We start from the raw sequence: 21,933 nt of genomic DNA on the forward strand, positions 1-21,933 counted from the left end.
CAATTATTCATTTTGGGGTGTAGTTTTCCTTCAAGCTGGAGCAGAGAGGAATTCTTGGTCACCATATTTCCCATATTCTCTTCAACCACTCAATTTAGGTAACAGATATTTTAATATGGGGAAGAAGCGCTTGCAGTATGATGCCCTACACCACCATTTCTCCCAGAGAAACATATTCTATAACTCAGATGGTTATACAGGGAGAACATGTTTATTGTAAACAGTTGGATATTTTCTATTTATACTTTCAATCAATAACGAGGATCAACCACTTTTCTTTTATATGAACCCTATTGATTGAATGTATCTTTAATAAGGGTTGAAATTCCCCCTTCAAATCACATTACTAGCATAATCACAACAAAATCAGATTTTTTTAATGGTGTTATGTTCCTATTTATTCTAGATCCTTTTGTAAAGATCCAGTTGGTTCATGGATTAAAGCTTGCAAAAACAAAGAAGACTTCATGCATGAGGGGAACCATAGATCCATTTTACAATGAGTCCTTCAGCTTCAAAGTTCCACAAGAGGAACTGGAGAACGTCAGCTTGGTATTCACTGGTATGTTTATTAACTACTTTATTTGTCATCAGAGTCCAAACTTGCAACCAGAACCAGCCATGTATTTTATACTTTATGCATTTAAAGTATAAAGCTTTCGACAATCCCTGATAACAACCTAGGTTTTTAGGAAATTAGTCCACAAATCTGCCTTCCATCTCCAATTGTTTAGATGTAAGAATATTTTGTTGATGTGTTCATACATTATCACAGAGTGAAGGCTAAGGACAAGTTTAGGAACCTCTTCTACAGAAAGAAAATGGGTGTGGTTGAGAAATGCAGTGACATGCAGTATAATAATCCCCTCTTACTAACTACATCTGACTGTTGTCCTCTATATGCAAAAAATAGCAAGGATTTGGTGAAAGGATTTGTGTTCCGTCCTGCATAGAAATGGTTGGTGCCTTTCTAGTGGAAAAAATTATATTTAACTGTGATATTAAAATTAAATCTATAATTACTGTACCTTTAAAGTTACCCTGTTTGGAGGAGGAAGCAGCTGGTTTGATAGGATAGTGTTTTCCTTCCCATGGACCAACATGGCAAGGCTGAACCCAATGGACTCATCAATATGTGATATTATGCAAATATGAAAACAAAGAGGAAGGCTTGACAGAACAAACAAATCCTTTATTGGGTGCACAGTCATTTGAAATATCCTTTATCAGATACAGTGCTTTTAGAAAGTATTTCTCACCATGTTGCACATTCATGACCTTTGGAAATATATAAGCATACAAGTAGCATAGTAATAGTGACTGGGGTAAAAATTAGCTGATCTGACATTGAACTACATTATAAACTAGGGATCGCAGCACTGCAGCTGAGCTAGTGTTCCCACAACTCATTAAAGCTCTGTGGGTAAAGCTATTCTTGGAGTTAAAGTTTTGGGAACAGCAAACAGGCAGAGCATCTGCTAGAAAGTCTACGAATAATGGGGACGACTGATTTATAAATATGCCTCAAAAAGATTTTGCAGTGTGACCTACTTATACCTTACTAACATTATAGTTATTATCAGCGGTGCATCTGACTGAGCAAAATGCTTATACAGAATACAGCCGCAGGGGAGTGCAGGAGTAGACACACTCAATTATTGTCAAGGAGGCTGTTCTCACACAGACGCATGTATGCGCTGAACCCAGGCGAAATGCAACATGCTGTGTCCCACCTGCGTTTGTCGCTTACATGCGTCTGTGTGAGTACAGCCCCCTTGACAATAATTGAGTGCGTCTAATCCTGCGCTCCCCTGCGGCTGAACGGAAGAAAGCGCAATGCAGGGGAGCGCAGGTAAAACTGCCTGTGTGTAAGAGCCCTTAGGGCAGGTAAATCTAGGTTATCAAGAGCCATAACTGAGCTGGGGGCATTTAGTCTGCACGCCTGGCTGAGTACACTTATTGTAATTTATTATTATGCTTAAAGCCCTGACACTTTTATATTGCTCTACCCTTTGGTGGATGAATACAATATTCTGATTACTGTGTATTATTTGCTCAGTCAGATGCACCACTGATAATAACTATAATGTTAGTTCTGCTACTAGCAAGACCTTACCTCATGATTAACCTTACTTAGGTGAGACAGTCTCAATTCATGGATTCAAAAGAGGAAGGGCAGGGTAATCCCAGTGGGTGGTATAGGAGTAAGAGGGGTGTTAAAGGACAAGGAAAATAAAATCGAATTTTTACTTTATTTAATGAAACCTATCTCCAATATATTTTAATTAAAAAATGTGTACCGTTTTTATAAGAAACCTGACTGTATGCAGTGAAATTCTCCCTTCATTTACTGCTGTGGATAGGAATTGTCAGATGGTCCCTAACTGCTGAGCAGGGAAACAATCATACTTATGAACAGCAGGGGGAGCCCCCACCTTACTTCCCAGCCATGCAGAACTCAAGCAGCTTTGTTTATGACGATCCCTAAGCAGCCCAGACCACACTGAGCATGTGCAGGGTCAGGGTCAGGCAAAGATGTTTAACAAAGTTACAAGATGACAGCCCCCTGTGGCCAACTTTGAAAGTATAAATCATTTGTTTCATTAGGCTTTGTGGTGCAGTAAGTTCATGCTTATGTTTAGTATACAAAATACAGCATTTCTAGCCTTATTCTATTTGAGACTTTCCTTGTCCTTTAAGGAGCACAGCTGGCCATTCAATGAAAGATCTGCTAATTTGGTGAGGTCAACAACCCGGATGAGATTTTTAAATCAGTTCAATCTAAATCTGGCAGATTTTTGGGCAGATATCAGTCGGGTAAGCACGTCAGAGTGCCCCACTCACAGGCACATAAGACACCAACCCAGACTGTAGGAGACTAAATAGCAGCTAAATCTATGTATTGTCACCTTATCTCTGCACGGTCAGGTCAGGACTCATTGGGAGCATCATTAGGCATATGCCCCACCCTAAATCAGGGAATCTCTACCCTCTGAATGTACAATATTTTAATAGCAACTTGATGATATTCTTCAGAACAATTCTGTAAATTGTAAATCTTTTTCTGCTCTTTTCATTTTGGTTCTCTAAAGAGACACACACATGTACCGATAAACATACATATATATATAATATGTATGTACCAATAACAACACTGATATTCTCGTCTACACAATGGCAAGAGAAAATGTAAAAGGGAGAAGAGGAAACCAAGAACACTGCTGGGCCTCTAAGAATAGTGTACAACATTTCTATAAGATACATTGTCAACAGTGATCTACATAAGATTGTCATATTATCTCCTCACTGACAGGCTCTGTACAAATCTGATGTCCCAGAAACCTGAAACAGTTTGTTAGTTGGTTATATAAAATGGAAAACTGACAGGGGCCCTCCATTCAGATTTACTTCGGTTAAACATAGTGATTCACGTCAGCCATTAAATATGACAGGCAGGAGAGAGCATTGTTTATCCAATTCCTTCAGGTTCTAGACAAGCAGATGTGACAATCAGCTAAGAGAAATCCAAGTTCAGCATAATAATGTGCAGGTGATCAGCAATACAAACATTAACTGTCTCTTTGTGGAATACCAGTTATGGCGGCATCTATCACCAGGGCCAGCATTAGAAATCATGGGGCCCCGTACAACAAAATTTTCGTGACTTTTCACCGCTTCGGGACTTCAATTTCATCTGTTTTCGTGACTTCGGGTCTTTTTAATGCTTCGGGACTTCGGAAGGAGGCGGCACGGTGTTAGAAAAATCTGCCAATGACCATTCAGGGTTCAGAGGAATGTGATAAGTTTTATACTCGCTGCGAGGGGACAAGCAATACAGAAGTAAGCTGCAGGTTGACCAGCTAATACAGAAAGTAGCTGGCTTTTTATAGATACTGTAAAATGTTACAATCTTTCTGCAGCTGATCTGGCCCCACGTTCACGTCATTTATTCAGGGGACAGTTAGCTGCGTACAAATGCACTGTTTCAAATTATCACAAAGACTTGTTATTGTTAAAGAAGCTACAATTATCACAAGGACATGTTATTGGTAAAAGAAGCTACATTTCACATATCATGCGTTTCAAGTATTAACTCAAGAATTTCCTTACATTTCCACCCTTTTTATACTTGTAAATGCATTATGTGTGACAGAAAAACATCAGTGATCAGGACTAGCATAGCTTTTCATCCTTCGCGTCATATATCTGTGTTATAATTATCCACATAGTCATAAGAGCAGAGTGAAGCTGCCGTTTACATGGTTTTAGTAAAGGTAGTATCCATACAAGGGATGCAACAGCACCCACAGCTTACCAAAATAGCTGCAAGTATGGCAGTTGAAATTATCACGCTGGATACAAGTCCGCTCCATTTTCTGAACCAAGTCTGAAGAAAGTCGGTGAAAGGGTTGGCTATCCCAGAGTTTTCCGCCAGTTCATTAGATAACATAGTCAGTCCTTCCAAGGCCTTAGTGATACTCCCATCAGGAGCCTTGTTATTTGGGATGAAGGTGCAACACATGTCACCGAAGATTTTGCACAAGCCACCTCTCTCGGCAAGAAGCATGTCCAAGGCTATATGATTTTGCCAGGCAACCAAGGAGGTGTCTTTTAGTTGACTTGCTATACCTTTAAATCCATCACGGGTAAAGTTGACAAATCTCTGTTGGTTGTAGTTGATCCAAGCGACGTTCTTGTTTATAGTTGCTCACCAGGCCAGGAAGGATTCAAAACCAGCGGTGATTTGATTTCTGGCCTTATATTCATCTGGGACTCCTCAGGGTACTCCTATATCATCAATGTATACATGATTGTCGAAAGACCCTTTAAGTCAGACTTCTCATTTGGAGCGGTGAATCATTTCCAATCTTGGTACCTGCGGAATAGAGGTTACGGGAAATAGAAAGGCAATATCAGTTGTACTAAACAGCAGCTCCCACTCCAGAGACTTGGAAGTAAGGGGTGCAATTTCATGTCTCCACATAACCACCATATATCTGCCCGCACACTACGGTGGTCCTGGAACCATCATTTTTAAATGTGGTGTCGTTCTGTGTCAGAACTATATTTCAGGCACAAAAGGAGGTTGGCAGTGCCAGTAATTTCTGACTATGCCCTTGACTATGGAAACAGATGTGGTTACCTGGATATATTGTAATAGAAGGTGGCAAATCTAGCAGGGCAGAGAAAGGACAGGGTGGTACCGTTTGCGGGTTGCTTTTGAGTATATAACTTAAGCACACACGGCAACCCTTCTAAGTCATTATCAGGGTTTAGCGGGAATGGCTCCGTACAAAGGGCTGGCCGTGCTTTTGCGCAAGCGAAGCAGTTATCATTCCCTGCGCGGGGGCCATGTATGGGACAGATTTTAACCATTTGCTCCCCTCGGGGACACCTGTCTCTATTCCAAAAGCTTTTTTCAAGGGTGAGATTGGGTAAGTAAGTAAGTCACCCTCCCTTCAGAGCCTGGGCTCAGAAAACCAGAGATAGAGATCTTTTCTTTGAGGAATGGGTTTGTGGAATCTCTCTTTATGGTCTTTGCCCTATCTATGGTTACATTAATTAATCCCATGGGGTCTGTTCCTCTGATGGTAATCCCGAGACCAAAAAGTTTTTGGTCTCTGGGATGTGCATTTTTAATGGTTAGGAGCAGTGGGTTACACGGCTTGATCGTGCAGTAAGCAGACGGGGCTTTCTTTATTATGGAAATCCGCTGCTGCATGAATTTCTTTAAGTCTCCTACCCATGGTGCTATCTCCCACCCTTGTGGATCTCTACTCCACCAGACTGTGGACCAATCCAGGCAGGGCTTTAGTCTGGGGTTGGGGTGTGCAATGATGCACATATACTTATTTTCCCAGGCAAAGGACCTAGCAGTCTCTAAGGAATCACTCTGAATTCACTGGCATCAAATTCAACTGTGGTAGTGGTTCTTTCGATAATGGTAATGTCTAGAGGTTTGCTCCACGGTGGATATGAATAATCCTTGGGAGGTAGTCCCCAATCCTGTCTGCCTGTTGTACCTACACTCTGGGGAGTCCTATTTCTTGGGAATGAGGAATGCTCCCCAACAGGTGTATTATTGTGGTTGGTGGCATTATGATATAAGGGGAAGAAAAGCCAAGGGAATAAGATGAAAAACATTATTAGTGCTAACATGCCTGCACAACCCCACCTTGAGAATGGTGTCCAGGTATCATATTGTTCTACTCTTTCCCTACTTCTGCTGCTGCTCCCAAATAGACCCATGGTTCTTCACTGACGTTGAGACGACCCCCTCCCTAGTGGAGAGAACCCCCTTTGTAGTCAGACTGTATCCAAAGGACTATTTGGGTTCCCTAGCCACTTGCCCTAGTTCTTTTACTAGTTTACAATGACTGGAGTGTACCCAGGACACTCTTTCTGCGATTTTACCTGATAATGCCCTTCCCACAATGGAGTCGCCCAATTCTTCCTTTTTATTACCTTTACCCACATGTAGCCTCCTGGCTTCACAAGTTCTATTGGGATGGGCTCTCCGGTATCTGGAAGAGAATTTGGAGTAAGCTCTTGTTTATTTAATATTCTGCACGTGTTCCGACAAACTTTGGTCTGCCTCTTCCTCGATGATCTGAAAAAGGCATCTATAATTACAAGGCAACATTTCTTGTTCTCCCATCTATTGAGTTTGATAAAATCCATGCAGATCTAAAATTTAAAATGAGTATGTTATTTACCATGCCTCCTGTTGAGACATGGCTTTGCCCATGACTCAAAATTGCAGCATAGTGAAAGAGTGTAGTAGGAAGGATTGGTTTTCCTTTTGGGGCAATAATATATGCCCTTTTTAAGTTGGGCCCCTTTAGAAACCCATTTGTGGCGTTCTGCTTCACTGACATTATTTTGTATGTCTTTGAGTAACCCTTGATCTAAAAAGTTTGTGTCTGGTGATGCAGTTAAAGCTTGAATGTAAATGTGCTTTAGCAGCCGCATCAGCTTTGGCATTTCCTAATGAGGCTGCGTCAGTCTTGGAAAACGGCCTGATTTACTGCCTGTAGGTCCTAAACCATGCAACAACTCCCCTCCTGTTTTGCTCATCTGCTAGGGCAGCAGGTCCACCACAGACAATGACCCTCTCTTTAAATCTGGTTGCATACTGGACAACAGACTCTTGAGCATCTTGGTTAAATTTGAAAACTGTTTCCCAATAAACTTCTGGAAATATGGTGCCTTTGGTACCTTCCAGAGCACATAAGCGAACCCCTACTTGGGCTGGGTCAGCAGGATTAGTGTCCCAATTCATTTTGACCAACAAATGTTGGTGAGCCCCTGGACCACACACATGTTTGAGTACAACTAACATCAGTCCAATTAGGGTTGGACAAACATGACTTCCTGTACAAATTTGTGTAGATTGGTGCGGGGATGTGGAACGTCTTGAAAAATTGAAGATCTGATGCTGCCCATGGAATGTACTCTGTGTGTGTAATGTGACGTGTTGAAGCAGCAGCCCCCGCTTCTACCCCTCTTCTCTAGTTTGTATTTACTGACGGGGTAGAACTTGGGTGGGGGGCTGGGAACTGCTTGTACCTCAGCATCAGAGCTGCTATTTTCAGCACTGAAAGATAAATTGTCTCTAAGGTGTTTTTCCTTTTGGTGTTGTTTCTCACTGTTCTCTATTTTCTGACTTAACCCCTTTGCTAGCAGCTTTATCTCTCCCTCTAGCTTTCTAGCTTCCTCATCTTTTGTGATTGTGGAAGAGGTTTGATTGGTATTTGATTCGGGTTGGCTGCTAGTCTATGAAGCGGATGGTCGCCAAAGGCAATTAACCATCCGGGTGGTTATAAGGCACTTTCCTGATCTCACCAACATGTCCCTTCCCAGTAAGTTGAATGGACAATGGGAAGAGAGAATGAACCGATTAAGAATAGTCTGTTGAATGTCAGGGTCAGTTACGGCTAATAGTGATAAGTTTTATACTCGCTGCGAGGGGACAAGCAATACAGAAGTAAGCTGCAGGTTGACCAGCTAATACAGAAAGTAGCTGGCTTTTTATAGATACTGTAAAATGTTACAATCTTTCTGCAGCTGATCTGGCCCCACGTTCACGTCATTTATTCAGGGGACAGTTAGCTGCGTACAAATGCACTGTTTCAAATTATCACAAAGACTTGTTATTGTTAAAGAAGCTACAATTATCACAAGGACATGTTATTGGTAAAAGAAGCTACATTTCACATATCATGCGTTTCAAGTATTAACTCAAGAATTTCCTTACACACGGCTTTGACGCTGTCAAGGGGGGACTGGCTCTTTCAAAAAGTTCAGCACTGACGGGCCCCCCTTCAGGCCCGGGCCCACTACACTTGACAAAGTATCATGTGCAAAACCTTGGAATTTAACATGGGTTGCTTTCCTCTTACCTGAACAGGAATCACCAAAAAATAAAGCAATTGCTGGTTTATATCGCCTAGAAAAGACCTATGATTTTTTAGTCTATTTTTAGGACAATGATAGTCCTGGATTACTTGCAGTGATAACCACTGTAGTTTGTAAATTGCATCCACATCATTAATAGTGAGCCAAGAAACGGCCTTTAACTGCATGTTATTTTACAAAAGCAAAAAAAAACAAACCCCGCAGCATGAGGGATCAGTGCATACATTGTTTAGCATGATATTCATTTTTGATGAGCTGGAGAGGGACTGGTTTACATTTTTAATTTAGATTTCTAAATAAAAAGTAGACCCCATCATTATATGAGTGGTTGCATGTCATCATTACATTTTCCCCATATGTAATAAAAGTTAGTTAGTTTGCCCAGGTGCAGTAACCCATAGCAACCAGTTAAAAATTTGCTTTTAAACTGGTGATCATTAAATGGTACCTGCTGATTGCTATATATATTACTGCACCTAGGCACCTGAGTCTGTTAACCTAGATTTACACACAGGTGGTTTTACCTGTGCTCCCCTGCATTGCGCTTTCTTCCATTCAGCCGCAGGGGAGCACAGGAGTAGACGCACTCAATTATTGTTAAGGGGGCTGTACTCACACAGACGCATGTATGTGCCGAACACAGGTGAAATGCAACATGCTGTGTCCCACCTGCGTTTGGCGCTTACATGCGTCTGTGTGAGTACAGCCCCCTTAACAATAATGAGTGTGTCTACTCCTGTGCTCCCCTGCGGCTGAACCGAAGAAAGCGCAATGCAGGGCAGCGCAGGTAAAACCACCTGTGTGTAAATCTAGGTTATCTAGAGCCATAACTAGGCTGAAGGCATTTAGTCTGCACACCAGGCTGAGTACACTTATTGTAATTTATTATTATGCTTAAAGCCCTGACACTTTTATCTTGCTCTACTCTTTGGTGGATGAATACAATATTCTGATTACTGTGTTTTATTTCCTCAGATGCACCACTGATAATAACTATAATGTTACAGTTGTAAATGCTTATACAGAACCCAACACTTTGATATAAATTGTGGTTTCTCCTGATCATTATTTCCTTTCTTCTGCTTAAACTGAGATATCCTTTTACTGGAATATTGAAAGGAAAAGATAATTCAGAGGAGAGCACCTTTTTGGTCACTGGGGGCCCGAATGTTCTTTAATATAGTTAAAGACTTCAATTGAAAGCTCTCCCCAGCCAGCAGCCCACAAAGAAATCTCTGAAAATAAAAATGCTCTCTTGCTGTGAATGAGGCATCCAATCAATGCCTTGATCATCAGCATGGGTCAGGAGAGAGGAAAAAATGTAGCTCTTTTTAATAAGGATGTTATTGTGCTTATTCCAGTGGGATTAAAGGGTTGTGAGCTCTCTCTATGCATTAAAGCAATGATCTTTTCGGAATGCAAAATGCATTGGGTATTTCTATTAGTCCGCCTTTATACATTCAGATTAAATATTTAACGGCACGCTGAAGCTTATAGTAGGCAAATATGTTATTAAATATTCTAAGCTGTGATTCGCCACAGGGTCCAACAGGCAAACCAGGGAGGTCCAACCTGTGGTTCTCAGGGTGTTGAATGGGATTGTGCTGCTTCCCCCACACAGCTGATGACGGCTTTCTATCTAATAGGATGATAAGGCAATGTAAGATCATTCATCTGTGTCCTAAGAAAGGTCCACCTTTAATAAAATGAATGTTAAATAATAAAGCATGCTATAACATTCATATTTCCATAATGATAAAACATCCCCCAAATTACAATGTCCTGTAGAGTCGGTCGTTGGCTTCATAGCATTTGGCAGTATCAGTAATACTTTTGTAGGGCACTTCACATTGGGTAAAAAGAAGTGACATGTTGGTTTTGTGGAAGTTATGGCAATGGGGAAAGAGTTTGGAGACTATAGTGTTTCAGCTACATATATAGCTACATATACTGTATAGAATTAAGCCCAAATAATAGGAGAAAGTTGCCTAGAAAAAATATTTCTTAGAAGCTTTTCTATACTGGTATGGGACCTGTTATCCAGAATGCTCTTTCTGTAATTTATCTTTATACCTTAAGTCTACTAGAAAATCATGCAAACATTAAGTAAACCCAATAAACTGGATTTGCTTTCAATTAGGATTAATAATACCTTAGTCGGGATGAAGTGCAAGGTATTGTGTTATTATTACAGAGAAAAAGGAAATCATTTTCAAAATTTGGATTATTTGATTATATATGGAAGACAGCTTTCCGTAAATTCAGAGCTTTCCGGATAACGGATCCAATACCTGTATATGTTAATTATATTTTTTCAACTAATTTTATGTAATTGCTATTGAAAGTAGATTGCGCCTTTTAATGTAGTGCAGTGCGCAAGGATAAATGGATCACAATGCTTTGACGCCGAATTCCATGATCGTTACAGGCATCCAAAAATAGCATGCACTGCAAGCTGTGCGGGATTTGCTAACAAATCAATCTTAAGGCCCTTGAAATAAAATTGTCAAAAAAGGCTTGGCAAGTCTGGCAAGGTTTATGGGAATAGTCTTGAACAATTTTATTTATTTATTCTAGTTTTTTAGCCTCATTAAAATGAGTGGAACAATGATTCTTGCTGGCGTTCAACTTTGTTTCTTAAATAAGCTAGCATTCAAGAAAATTTGATTTTGTTGCATTTTCGGGGGTTCTTTTTTGCAGCTTGTGTTTTTTTCCTCGAAAATTAGTAAATAGGCCCCTTAATCTCCTCCAGCTTGAACGATAAAACATCCAAAAGTACACCTGTATTGATGTGAATCTGAATCTAAGAGAAACAGGTGTTGCAGGCTGGCATAGCTAGGTAGGAGTAGGAGATAGGAGTGGGGGGTGGATTAGCCCAGACCAGTCCCAACAAGTGGAATGTTATGTGAGTTTGGTTTAAATGGTTGAAGTAAAGTGATGTATTAATTTACTTTACATCACCTAATAATGGGCCTTATGTTTTGAACTTGTCCACTAATTGGAGGCAGTTGAATAGTGGGACGGTACGGATTCCTTAGGCTTTGGGCACACAAGTGTTGCATACGCTTCTTTCCGTCTTATGAATATTAATGAGGGGAGGGATGCGCATGCACTAAAACTGCCTTTTAAAAACAGTTTCCTCCTGTCGCTTCTCTGCTCCGCCTGAAATACACACGTCTATTTCTCTTACAATCTGAATCTCCTCCATAAAAATATTTGAATCTTATGACTTTGCCTTCTGTCTTCTGTGATGAAAAGAGTTGCCACCTTTTCAATTGTGGGAAAACGAGCTGGGGGGGCGGATAACGTCGGGGGAAGGCCAGTGATGTCGGGGGCGGGGCAGATGACATGGCGATTGACTGATCTCCAAGTCGTTAACTTCAATGTCCTGTCTGGATTTCCTAATTTGAAAATCTGGACAGGCGCTTCTCAGCCAGACAGCCCTTCCAAAAACAGGGCTGTCCAGGTGAAATCCGGACAAGTGGCATCCCTTCAATGAAGGGCAAACTCCCTCCTTCAATGGCCAGCAGATCCCTATTGTTCAGCTGTGCACAAACAACATGAAATGCAGATTTAATATGCAGAGCTAAAACTGGAATTACCCCAAAAACAACCGTGTTATATATTATATTATCACTTGCTTATCTTGCCCACTTCCATCACTCACATACTGTAGGAACTTTAAAAAAAGAATAGGCATAGGGAGACTATAGTGGTGAAAAGTCCAGATAACAAACAGGGATATTATATTTTTAGCAGTTTATTCAGGCAATACAGCATATTACAAGGTTACCAACACAATGGAAAGAACCCCAATATGACCATTCATTCATTAATGGGCAAACCAGTAGCTTGTTAACCATTACAACTGTGTTTCATGAATATCTCCCCACAAGCCATTCTTCTTGTTGATAACATTAAGTGCTTCTGCTACAAATAGATTATCAGCCACAACAGAAAGCTTTAAAAATACCTAGATAGTGAGCTGTCACACTGCTTTACAACCGAGTGCTGTGTACACAGACCCCCTTAGACAAGCTTTAAAGTCACGATAAAGAATATACAGGCGTAATACAAAATGCTGGCCATGTTCAGCTCTTTACAGAGCTCAGTGGGACTTGTTTTCTAACAGGTTCTAATGCACCTGTCCAAAGTTAGTAACAGCCAGAGAGAGCCTCAATCAGATGTCTCGTATTGTACTGGTTTGGTCTTTCTCTATGTCGACGAGTAATGTTTGAATGTATCAGTAACCCAAATTGTAACTCCACGAGTTCCTAATGGGACTGCCTCAATGCTGAATATGATAATTAGGTGGTATATTGATAGTAAAAGGCTGAAGGAGCCTGGTGTAGGCAGCTACCTTCTGATTTCATGGCAGCTGGAATGTTTGACATACAGTAGACATTGCAGTAATGTGCATTCATGAGCAACCGACAGTGCTGGATTACCCATTCCCTTGTGTGCTAGCAATTCCCAACCATTAGTTTTACTGTCGGAACCTGTCAGATTTATGTTGCATCTGATCATGTCGCCCCTGTAGTTTAGCCCTCTGCTGTTGGATATAGGCAGTAAATGGCATATGTACAGGTCTTTTTAAAAGCTGATATAATAGCTATGGGTTCTGCCAGAAGTTGTGGCTCATTTTTGAATGTAAAGACAATGCAGCAGCTACATTTGTTAGGGGGGAGGCTTTGACCTTTTATCCTCCTGTCATGGAAATATTAATTCCCCAAGTAACAATTTTTAAAAGAAAAAAACAGTGCTTCTGAAGAAAATAAAGTGCTGGTTGAAGTTAATGTTTCACACTTGCCAAATATCACATCATATGATCATAACTGCAATTGCGCATTTACTTTCAAACTCAAACTGTATTTACTGTACAAAGCAGCTGCAAAATGCACACACAACCAACCATGTTTTTATTTATCTATAATAGGGCTTTATATCCCATAAGTACTGGTACGGGACCAGTTATCCAGAATGCTCGGGATCTGGGGTTTTCCAGATAACGAATCTTTCTATAATCTTTCTATAATCTTTCTATGATCTTCATACCACAAGTCTACTAGAAAATCATATAAACATTAAATAAACCCAATAGACTGGTTGTGCTTCTAATAACGATTAATTATATCTTAGTTTGGATCAAGTACAAGGTACTGTTTTATTGTTACAGAGAAAAAAATTAATAATTTGAATTACATGGATAAAATGGAGTCTACGGGAGACAGCCATCCTGTAATTCGGGGCATTCTGGATAACCGGTTTCTGGATAACGGATCACATACCTGTACATGTCATTGTATTGTAAAGCATGGACACTGGCAAATTGTGCACATCGTGCTTGTGTCAATAGGTAGAGCAAATTGCATCATTTTCAGTTCAGAAATGCACTTGGCAAAATGGCCAATTCCTTAGGTGCAAGTGAGTTTTGTGAGTTGGTGAGACTCCCAAAAGGATCCATGACAGTATCACTGCCTCATGTGTTTATTCCATGGCTCCGTTGCATCCATGCCCCCTGTACTTTTCACTTCGACCTTTTGCACCAAAGAAGACTCAAAACAATAACTTTAGTGCAAGGCACAAGTATAGAGGAAAGCGCATTGATGCAAGTACCTTTGTGATTAATATGAGATGGAGGCAGTTTTGCATACAGTTTGCTCTTTTCATTTCTAAAGAACTTGTATATTCAGGGTTGGACTGTGGAGGCCCATCTTTGTCTCCCGTCCCAGCTGCAACCCAATTTCAAACCTGTCCTGCCCCCTCGCACATGCGCCAGAAGAGGGAAGTCACGTCTCCATACCTTCTTTTTGGCCACAGCTAGAAAAGGGAGGTCAGCAAGGGCACGGAGTGAGTCTGGGCTGGCAGGGGCCAACAGGAGCCGGGGCCCACCAGTCCGACCCTACGTATATTGGCAATTGTTGTTCACTTCTGGTTGAAAACATACAAATATTATCAGTGGTTCTCCTTCAGTTGGACAGCCAAACACCCTTTGTATAAGAGCATATTTCCATCATTGAAATCTTACTGAGAAGCTAAATGTATTACTGGAAATGGATATTAAATGGATATTAGAGGTCTCCACGGAGTTCCATAACCATTTGCTTTTATCAGTTTAATGATACTATAGGGTGACCAGATATTTATACCGTATTTTCATTTCCCAGAGTAGGGCTGGTTAATATTTATATATATGAAGAAATAGTCCTGTTATTGCAGAGTCTGTATTTAGATTTGATAGTGCTATTGCTACAAGAGAAGAACTATAATGTTTTCGTATAAAATATCTAAACAAGTAATGTATTTCACTCCCTGCATGACTCGTGTATTTTGATAAGAAAAGCAATTTTAATCCATATTTATTCATGTGACTGTTTTTACTAAATCCTGACTGGGATCTTCCATATATTTCATATTAACCACTAATCCTGTTGAGGGCAGCAAAGTTCTTATTGTTCACAATTTCTCAACTTTAACGTTTGGGAATTATAGAGAATCAGGAAAACTTTTTTTTTTTGTTTTGCAATTCTGTATTCACAACATTTCTATCATGTTGTGATGTCAGTCCCTGCAAAATGGCAGTACCACTTACACAGAACTTTCCGTTTTTCAAGAATTCACATACAGTATGTGCAGTCTCCTTAAAACTAAACATAGTAGAGTCATAATTGTAACATGGCCTTGTGTAGTGCCAATTTGTTAAATGCTAACCTAGGACCTGTGCTACCATTCACTGAAAAACAAACTGACCTGGAGAATCTTCTAAGTGAGCACAATGATACAATGAATTTCCCATTGATTCCTTTCAACAATCCAGGGCTGGTGCAAGTGCAGTATAGTAAGGTTAGGCATTGCACTACAGTAAAACCTCAATTTACATCCTCTGTTTTTAAGTTTTTCCTCATTTACACTGTTTGAGGCCCCACCAATATAATAAATAATACATTTCCTTGACTTTACATTTTCCCAAATTTTACACCCAGTAGTGTAAGTACAGTGTGCCTGGCCCCACTGCAATAAATCTTCGGACTTCCCAATGCACTGCAGTTCCCAAAGCCCCTCCCCACCCAGCCCTCCCAGTCCCCACCTCATGTCCGCCCACTCCCCACCCAGGGCTGGAGCCACCTGCACTCTCTTCCCCAGCCAAAGGTAAGACAGTGGCTGAGGAGGGGGTTCCACAAAGCTGTAGAGGAAGCAGACCCTGTGGTCCGGGCCCCATGCTTCCCCGGCCCCCCCTGCAACCATGTAGACTGCTTCCTTCATACTGTAGTTATGCCACTGTTTACACCATTTGTTTCTGGCTCTACAGTATACTACAAGTTTGTCAGTGCTGTCTCATCACGTGCAGACTATGCCTGAGGATTCATGGGAACCAAGTAGTGCACATGTACACCCCAAGGAACTAATGGATACGGATCAAACATGTTGGGATAGTGCTTACATCCCTGGGTCAGTGTGTTTTTCAGCAAAGAAAGGGACTGACCCAGGGTGGATGCCACTGGGAGCAACATCCAAGGGGTTGAAGAGCAACATGTTGCTCGCGAGCTACTGGTTGGGGATCACTGGTCTAAGGGTAGCCATGATATGACTGCAAAATTAAAACCTTCTTATACGTGTAAGGCCAAGTACGTGCAAAACTGCCTGTTCAGCATCTTAATCACTTGATACTGGAGCATTGTTGGTGGGATTTTAGTCCATTCACAACTGAGAGGTTGGACACTGATGATGGGTGATCAGGTTTGCTGGCAGTTGTGTTCCAATTCATCCTACAGGTGTTCTTTTGGGTTGAGGCCAAGGCTCTCTATAGGCCAGTCAGATGTGGACCTCATTTTGAGTTACCATCTTGCTGAACAGAGAAGGCCTTCCCCTTCCCAAAAAGTAGTAAGCATGAAATGTCAACGGTGACATTGTATTGTGTAGTGGCACCTGTCCCAGCCTTGGTGGCTGTGGCTTAAATGACTGAGGGGTCACATACTTTTCACCATCTAGCATACTGTCACATACTGTCACATGAAAAAAAAATCATCATATAAATGTGAACTTACAGGTGAGGATTAATAGGTTCTGTATTAAAAAAAATACAGCGAAAGTCCAGAGCTTAGTGAATCACAATCTAAACCCGAGTGGCTCTATCACTGACTATTAGAACAAAAGAAATGCCCAGGACACCCCGTTCTAGGATTTAGAGGGATAAGCTTAGGGTTAGGTAAATATATGTAAACCGCTCTTCCAGGAAATGCTAAGATATCTCCTAACAAGACAATAATAGGTTCTTTAAAATGAATTGAAAATGTATAAACAAATAATACTAAGGAAAATTCAAATAAATGATTATACCAAAATGTGGTTATGTGACAAAAGAGTTTACTACACTTTAATTCCCAGCAGCCTCCACCAGCCCACAGCTGTGAGGTGTAGCTCAGCAAATGCTGGAGAGGGGCAATTTGTGAATCTTGGCTTTCTGGAAAGGCGGTTGATATATAATACTGAATACATTGTTATGCCCTTCAGCTGTACTTTAATTGCTCACAAAATGGTTACTTCAGGCCCAGTTTTGAACACTAATTACTCATCTGACATATGGTAATGGGTTGCTTTTTCTGATGAGGAATTCTGCGCATAAGCCCACGTGTGTCATTGGAAAATGTCAGGTTTTTGACATTTGGAAAAACTTCCCACTCAACATCTGAGATGGGAGCTTGGCTGTGTCATAATGTGTCCAAGGTTTATAATTAGGTAATAGGTAATTGGTGCAGTGGGACGGATTACTTTTAACCTCGACAACATTTCAGATCAGAAAACCCTAACTTGCATATACAGGTATGGAATTATACAAGATACTTGGGCTGGCCTGGGCTTTTCCAAATAAGGGTTTGTAATTGTTTATTGTTACAGACAAGAAAATCCTTTCAAAATTCCTTATTAATATGTATATCCACATGAGAATAATGGAGCACTCACAGGACTTACGGTATGAATGAGGGAAACGTTGTTCATTCATTCATAAGTCCCATGAGTGCTCCTTTTTTTTCATGTGGATATTAATTTCTCTTGGAATCACCTGAGCCATTTTCCCCAATGTTGGGAGTGTATTACAATCACTTGTTTGAGATTAAAAAAAAAAAACTCCCTGGACTAATGCAGAATTGGAATGTGGATCAATGGGAAAGTTACGGGTGTGGGAGCATTTCAGTCTGTTGGATTTAGTGTTATGCCACTGCTTCAAGTGGTTTTGAGGTTCTGTTTTCATAATTGGTCACTGTTTCTTGTGGTTCTGATGTTCTGGGTTCAAAGTTGGTCACAGGAACATAAAGGATTAGTCTGTACATCTCTGGACATAATTCCTAAGGCAGTGTTATTTCAATTAGTCTTCAGGCTGCAGCTGAAAATACTGGGTGGTGAAGGAGGTCAATGCTAGTGATGGGCGACTCTGTCCTGTTAGCAAAACGGCGAAAAAAATTGGGAAACGCTGATAATTTATTAAAAAATAATTTGAAAGCGAGACAATTTTAATGCAAACGACAAATATTATACGTGTTACTATTTTGTCCAAATGCATTGTCAATGGGCGTCCGAATAATTTTGACGTGCATAAATTTTTATGCGAGCACAAATTTTGATGCTCGACAATTTTTCTTTGTGGCGATGGATCTTTCGCCGGCGAATTCTCGCCACAGTTTTGCAAATTTATTTGTGGGTGGCGAAACGTTAAAAATCACTGCAAGTCCATGCCTGGTGAATTTATTCTCCCATCACTTGTCAATGACCCTGGCAACCATAAAACAGTTTTTTTTTATCATTACTCTTCTTTTTAAATGCTTATCATCCTGGCCCTCTCTATTTTGACTTCCAAACTGATGCCTGGCCATTAGGGTAATTAAGCCTTAGCAACCAGAGTTGTAGAACAAAAACATTTAAATCTTTTCTTTTTTTTTAATATCAATACAGAGAAACCGAATGCTGTTGTCTGGATCACTGAAAAAGTTTGTATTTTAAGTCGAACTACCACTTTAAGTCAGTGGGAAGACTTTTTGGCTCCTTTTCACCCTAATGTACAAAAAAAGAAATGAAAGAAGTATAAAGTATAAAAGTGGTTGTGCCAAAATAAGTATCCGGCTCTGCCATTTATCCTGCCAAGTATGACTCCTATGTTCTTCTCTCCTAGTTTATGGTCACAACATGAAGACCAGCAATGACTTCATTGGCAGGATTGTTATTGGTCAATATACCTCGGGTTCCCCTGAATCCAACCACTGGAGGAGAATGCTGAATTCCCATCGGATGGCCGTAGAGCAGTGGCACAGCCTGAGATCCCGGGCTGAATGCGACAGAGTGTCTCCAGCATCTCTGGAGGTGACGTGAGTGTGACTTGATACATCAGAAGTTCACTACAATGAAATCGCTATGGTTTGAAGCAACTTTTTTAATTGCTGTCATTGAAAGGCAGTATTATCCTCTGTGCCTCGGTAGAAAGAAACCATGTGCTTCAAGTCCATTATTGCACCGCCTATTTGTCAGTGTTCAGCAAGACTCTGGTTATTGTTCATTCATCAAGGCCTGGAAAATCCATTCAAATATTCTCTCCATCTGTCACATGAAACAGACATGGGGATGGTTTCCATTGAATGTGTGACTGATTCACTTTTAGCCTCTAGCAGTTGAACCTGCGTACGGCCGGCTCAGAACACAAAACATGACATGCTCCGGTACGAAGGGGATGTCGGTATTTCTGCTTTAGTTTGTGGCTCTGCTTAAAAGACAAAGAATTCAAAATTTAGAATTCGTGACATGTATGAAATGCTGTTTTTGTCCTTGTACAATTTAAACACTGAACCTTAAAATGTATATGTGTGCGAGGGTGTTAGTGTACATATCTAGATTTATGTTTCTGTTTCTACCAGACTAAATAAAAATCCATATTTACAGATATCACATATATATATATATAAATAATAAGCTTAGACATGGTGCACACGGACAAACAAAAAACAATGCCTGTGTGCTGGTTAAAGGCAACAATAGTAATAATCAAAAAGAAAACCGTACCAAACAGGTCTTTATATGAAATAAACAAAAAGGTTTTATTTGATCAACGTTTCGGCTCAACTGCTGGAGCCGAAACGTTGATCAAATAAAACCTTTTTGTTTATTTCATATAAAGACCTGTTTGGTACGGTTTTCTTTTTGCTTATATATATATATATATATATATATATATATATAGAAATATATATTTATATATATAGAAATATATATATATATATATAGAAATATCTATAGAAATATATTGCTCTATACAAATAAAGATATAAAATAATTTTACGCTGTTATATAAAAGATGTATATGTATGTAAGCTCAGAGGCATGGCTAAGGGATCCATTTCCGTTGAAAGGCTATTTGAAGCCTGCTCAGTGTTCACAGCACGGAAATGCTGCCCTATGGCTCAAAAGGAAACAGTTTGCTCTAAAAAACTGAAAATACTGTAAATGTCATTAAAAATAGTGTAGTCTAACAATGTATATTTATGAAAAATAAATATATATTTATTTGTGCCATCAACATGCTGTACAATGATTTTTTTTCACTTTTTTTTCCAACAAATCACAAATTCTGATGATATTGCAAATCATTTCTAAAGGTATCATTGCTGGTTAGAATGAAGAGAAGCACACTGGTTAGAAGCCATGTCAACAGGCATTCTTTATGAGTTCATGTTAAGGGGGATGCAAACCTTCTCCAAAACTAAATCTTTCGCCTTCGGGCCAAACAATCACATTACAATGAAAGGGATACGAAAAGTAAGAGCCGATGCAGTCCTTGAACCGAAAAATAAAGCCTGTCTCATCAATTTTTGGCCAGATATTGATCAGGAGGCCTGACGTTCCATACACAGGCAATAAAATCAGCCTAAAGGACACTAATTGGCAGCTTTAATCTTCCCATGTATGGCTTTATTCTTTGATACATGTAGTATAAATCAGGGAAACCAATCTGCTTTCTACACGGAAGAAGCAAAAAAGTGGAGAGCACTCACCCACACCTCGCTGTATACCACCCAAGCCGCCTGTGCTGACACGTGTGTGTGCCTCCGGAAGACAACGATGAGAGCTGTATCCAATAAATGTCTGAATCACGGACCACCAGGCAGCCTTAAGGTCCTTTAAAAAGTAAAATTTTATTAGTAATGACATTGTAAAAACAATCTTGAGCAACAGTGTATCTACCCCCATGCTCGACGCGTTTCGTGGCCTCATCTGAGTACTTCTGAGAAAGTGGCGTGAGGCCACGAAACGCGTCGAGCATGGGGGTAGATACACTGTTGCTCAAGATTTTTTTTTTACGATGTCATTACTAATAAAATTTGATACTTTTTAAAGGACCTTAAAACTGCCTGGTGCTCTGTGATTCAGACATTTATTTCTACACGGAGGGGCATATTTATCAAAATCCAAATTTTATTTTAAATTAAAAAAGTCAGACCAAACTGGAATCCACAATTGGAGCTTATTTATTATTTAAAAAGCGTGATTTAATCACAAAAATCCGAACCATACGAGTTTTTTCTGAAAAGCCAGAAATAGTCACATTTTCAGGTCAATTTCAGTGCAGACCACAGAGAATCCCAAATAGGATATGGACCTCTCCCACTGACTTATATACAACCTCGGCAGGTCTGAGATGCCGGATTTTCGGAAACAGACTTTTTCCATCCTCGGGGTATAATAAATCTGTAAAAAAAAAATTCCCACTAAAAATTTGAATTTTATAGTAAAAAAAACTCTATTTTTTTTGAGTTCTTGGCATTTGGACTTTGATAAATAACCCCTTAGGAGTCTGGGATCAGTACAAAATGGGGTGGAGACTAGCAAGACTCTTTTCTGTAAGGTTATTTTTATCTTAAATACTCAGCTAACCTTCCTTTTTGTTTTTTATCACCTCTCTTCTATTACCTATCTATTGTCTCCTCTCTAACGTGATGTATATTGTCCACTAAAATGAAACTTAAAAAAAAATACTAAAGAAAAAAACTATACTTTAAAGAAAAACACAAAAATAAATGGAAAGAAAATAGTTCCTGTGTAGGACAGGATCTTTAAGGAGGTGGGGAGAGAGAAGAGAACAGTAATAGAGAGAGGCTGAGCACTGTAGAACTGTTACTCCCTACTCGCTTTTGTAACTGATTACACGTTACAGCTTCTAAGACTCATTTTCCCTCAGCAGAAAGAGAGCAAGCACCAAAGCAATAATGTTTTCATCATCCTGGGTGAGTTCTGCACAAATAAAAATAGATTGGTTCAGTTCTTCTTTGTGGCCTTACTACACTCTCTAGCACTTCTAGTAGTCAAAAGAAAAAAAGGCAGAGATCAGTACAATATTTTACTGTGTTAAAGGAGAACAAAAAAAAACACTGGTAAAAATGAAACTTAGAAGAAAAAAAGACAAACTTTGACTCTACTGTGCATGTGCACAGCCCAGGGCCAGAGCTGAGATCCCAAGAAGATGGAGGAACCGAG

At 40.0% G+C, this 21,933-nt stretch overlaps 1 protein-coding gene across 3 annotated transcripts in view; it reads left to right on the forward strand.

Annotated features, from left to right (window-relative positions):
• The window catches only part of LOC108702303 (synaptotagmin-17), a 59,893-nt gene extending 41,104 nt beyond the window's left edge, over window positions 1–18,789 (forward strand). For all 3 annotated transcript variants that reach the window (XM_041578477.1, XM_041578478.1, XM_041578479.1), the window contains 2 exons: window positions 407–562; window positions 18,584–18,789. In XM_041578477.1, the coding sequence (XP_041434411.1) occupies window positions 407–562; window positions 18,584–18,780 (353 nt within the window). In that variant the 3' untranslated portion in view covers window positions 18,781–18,789. The remainder of the gene's footprint in view (window positions 1–406; window positions 563–18,583) is intronic.
• Window positions 18,790–21,933: the final 3,144 nt, after the last annotated feature.

Source organism: Xenopus laevis, chromosome 9_10S (assembly GCF_017654675.1).
Source record: "Xenopus laevis strain J_2021 chromosome 9_10S, Xenopus_laevis_v10.1, whole genome shotgun sequence".
NCBI classification, from domain to species: domain Eukaryota; kingdom Metazoa; phylum Chordata; class Amphibia; order Anura; family Pipidae; genus Xenopus; species Xenopus laevis.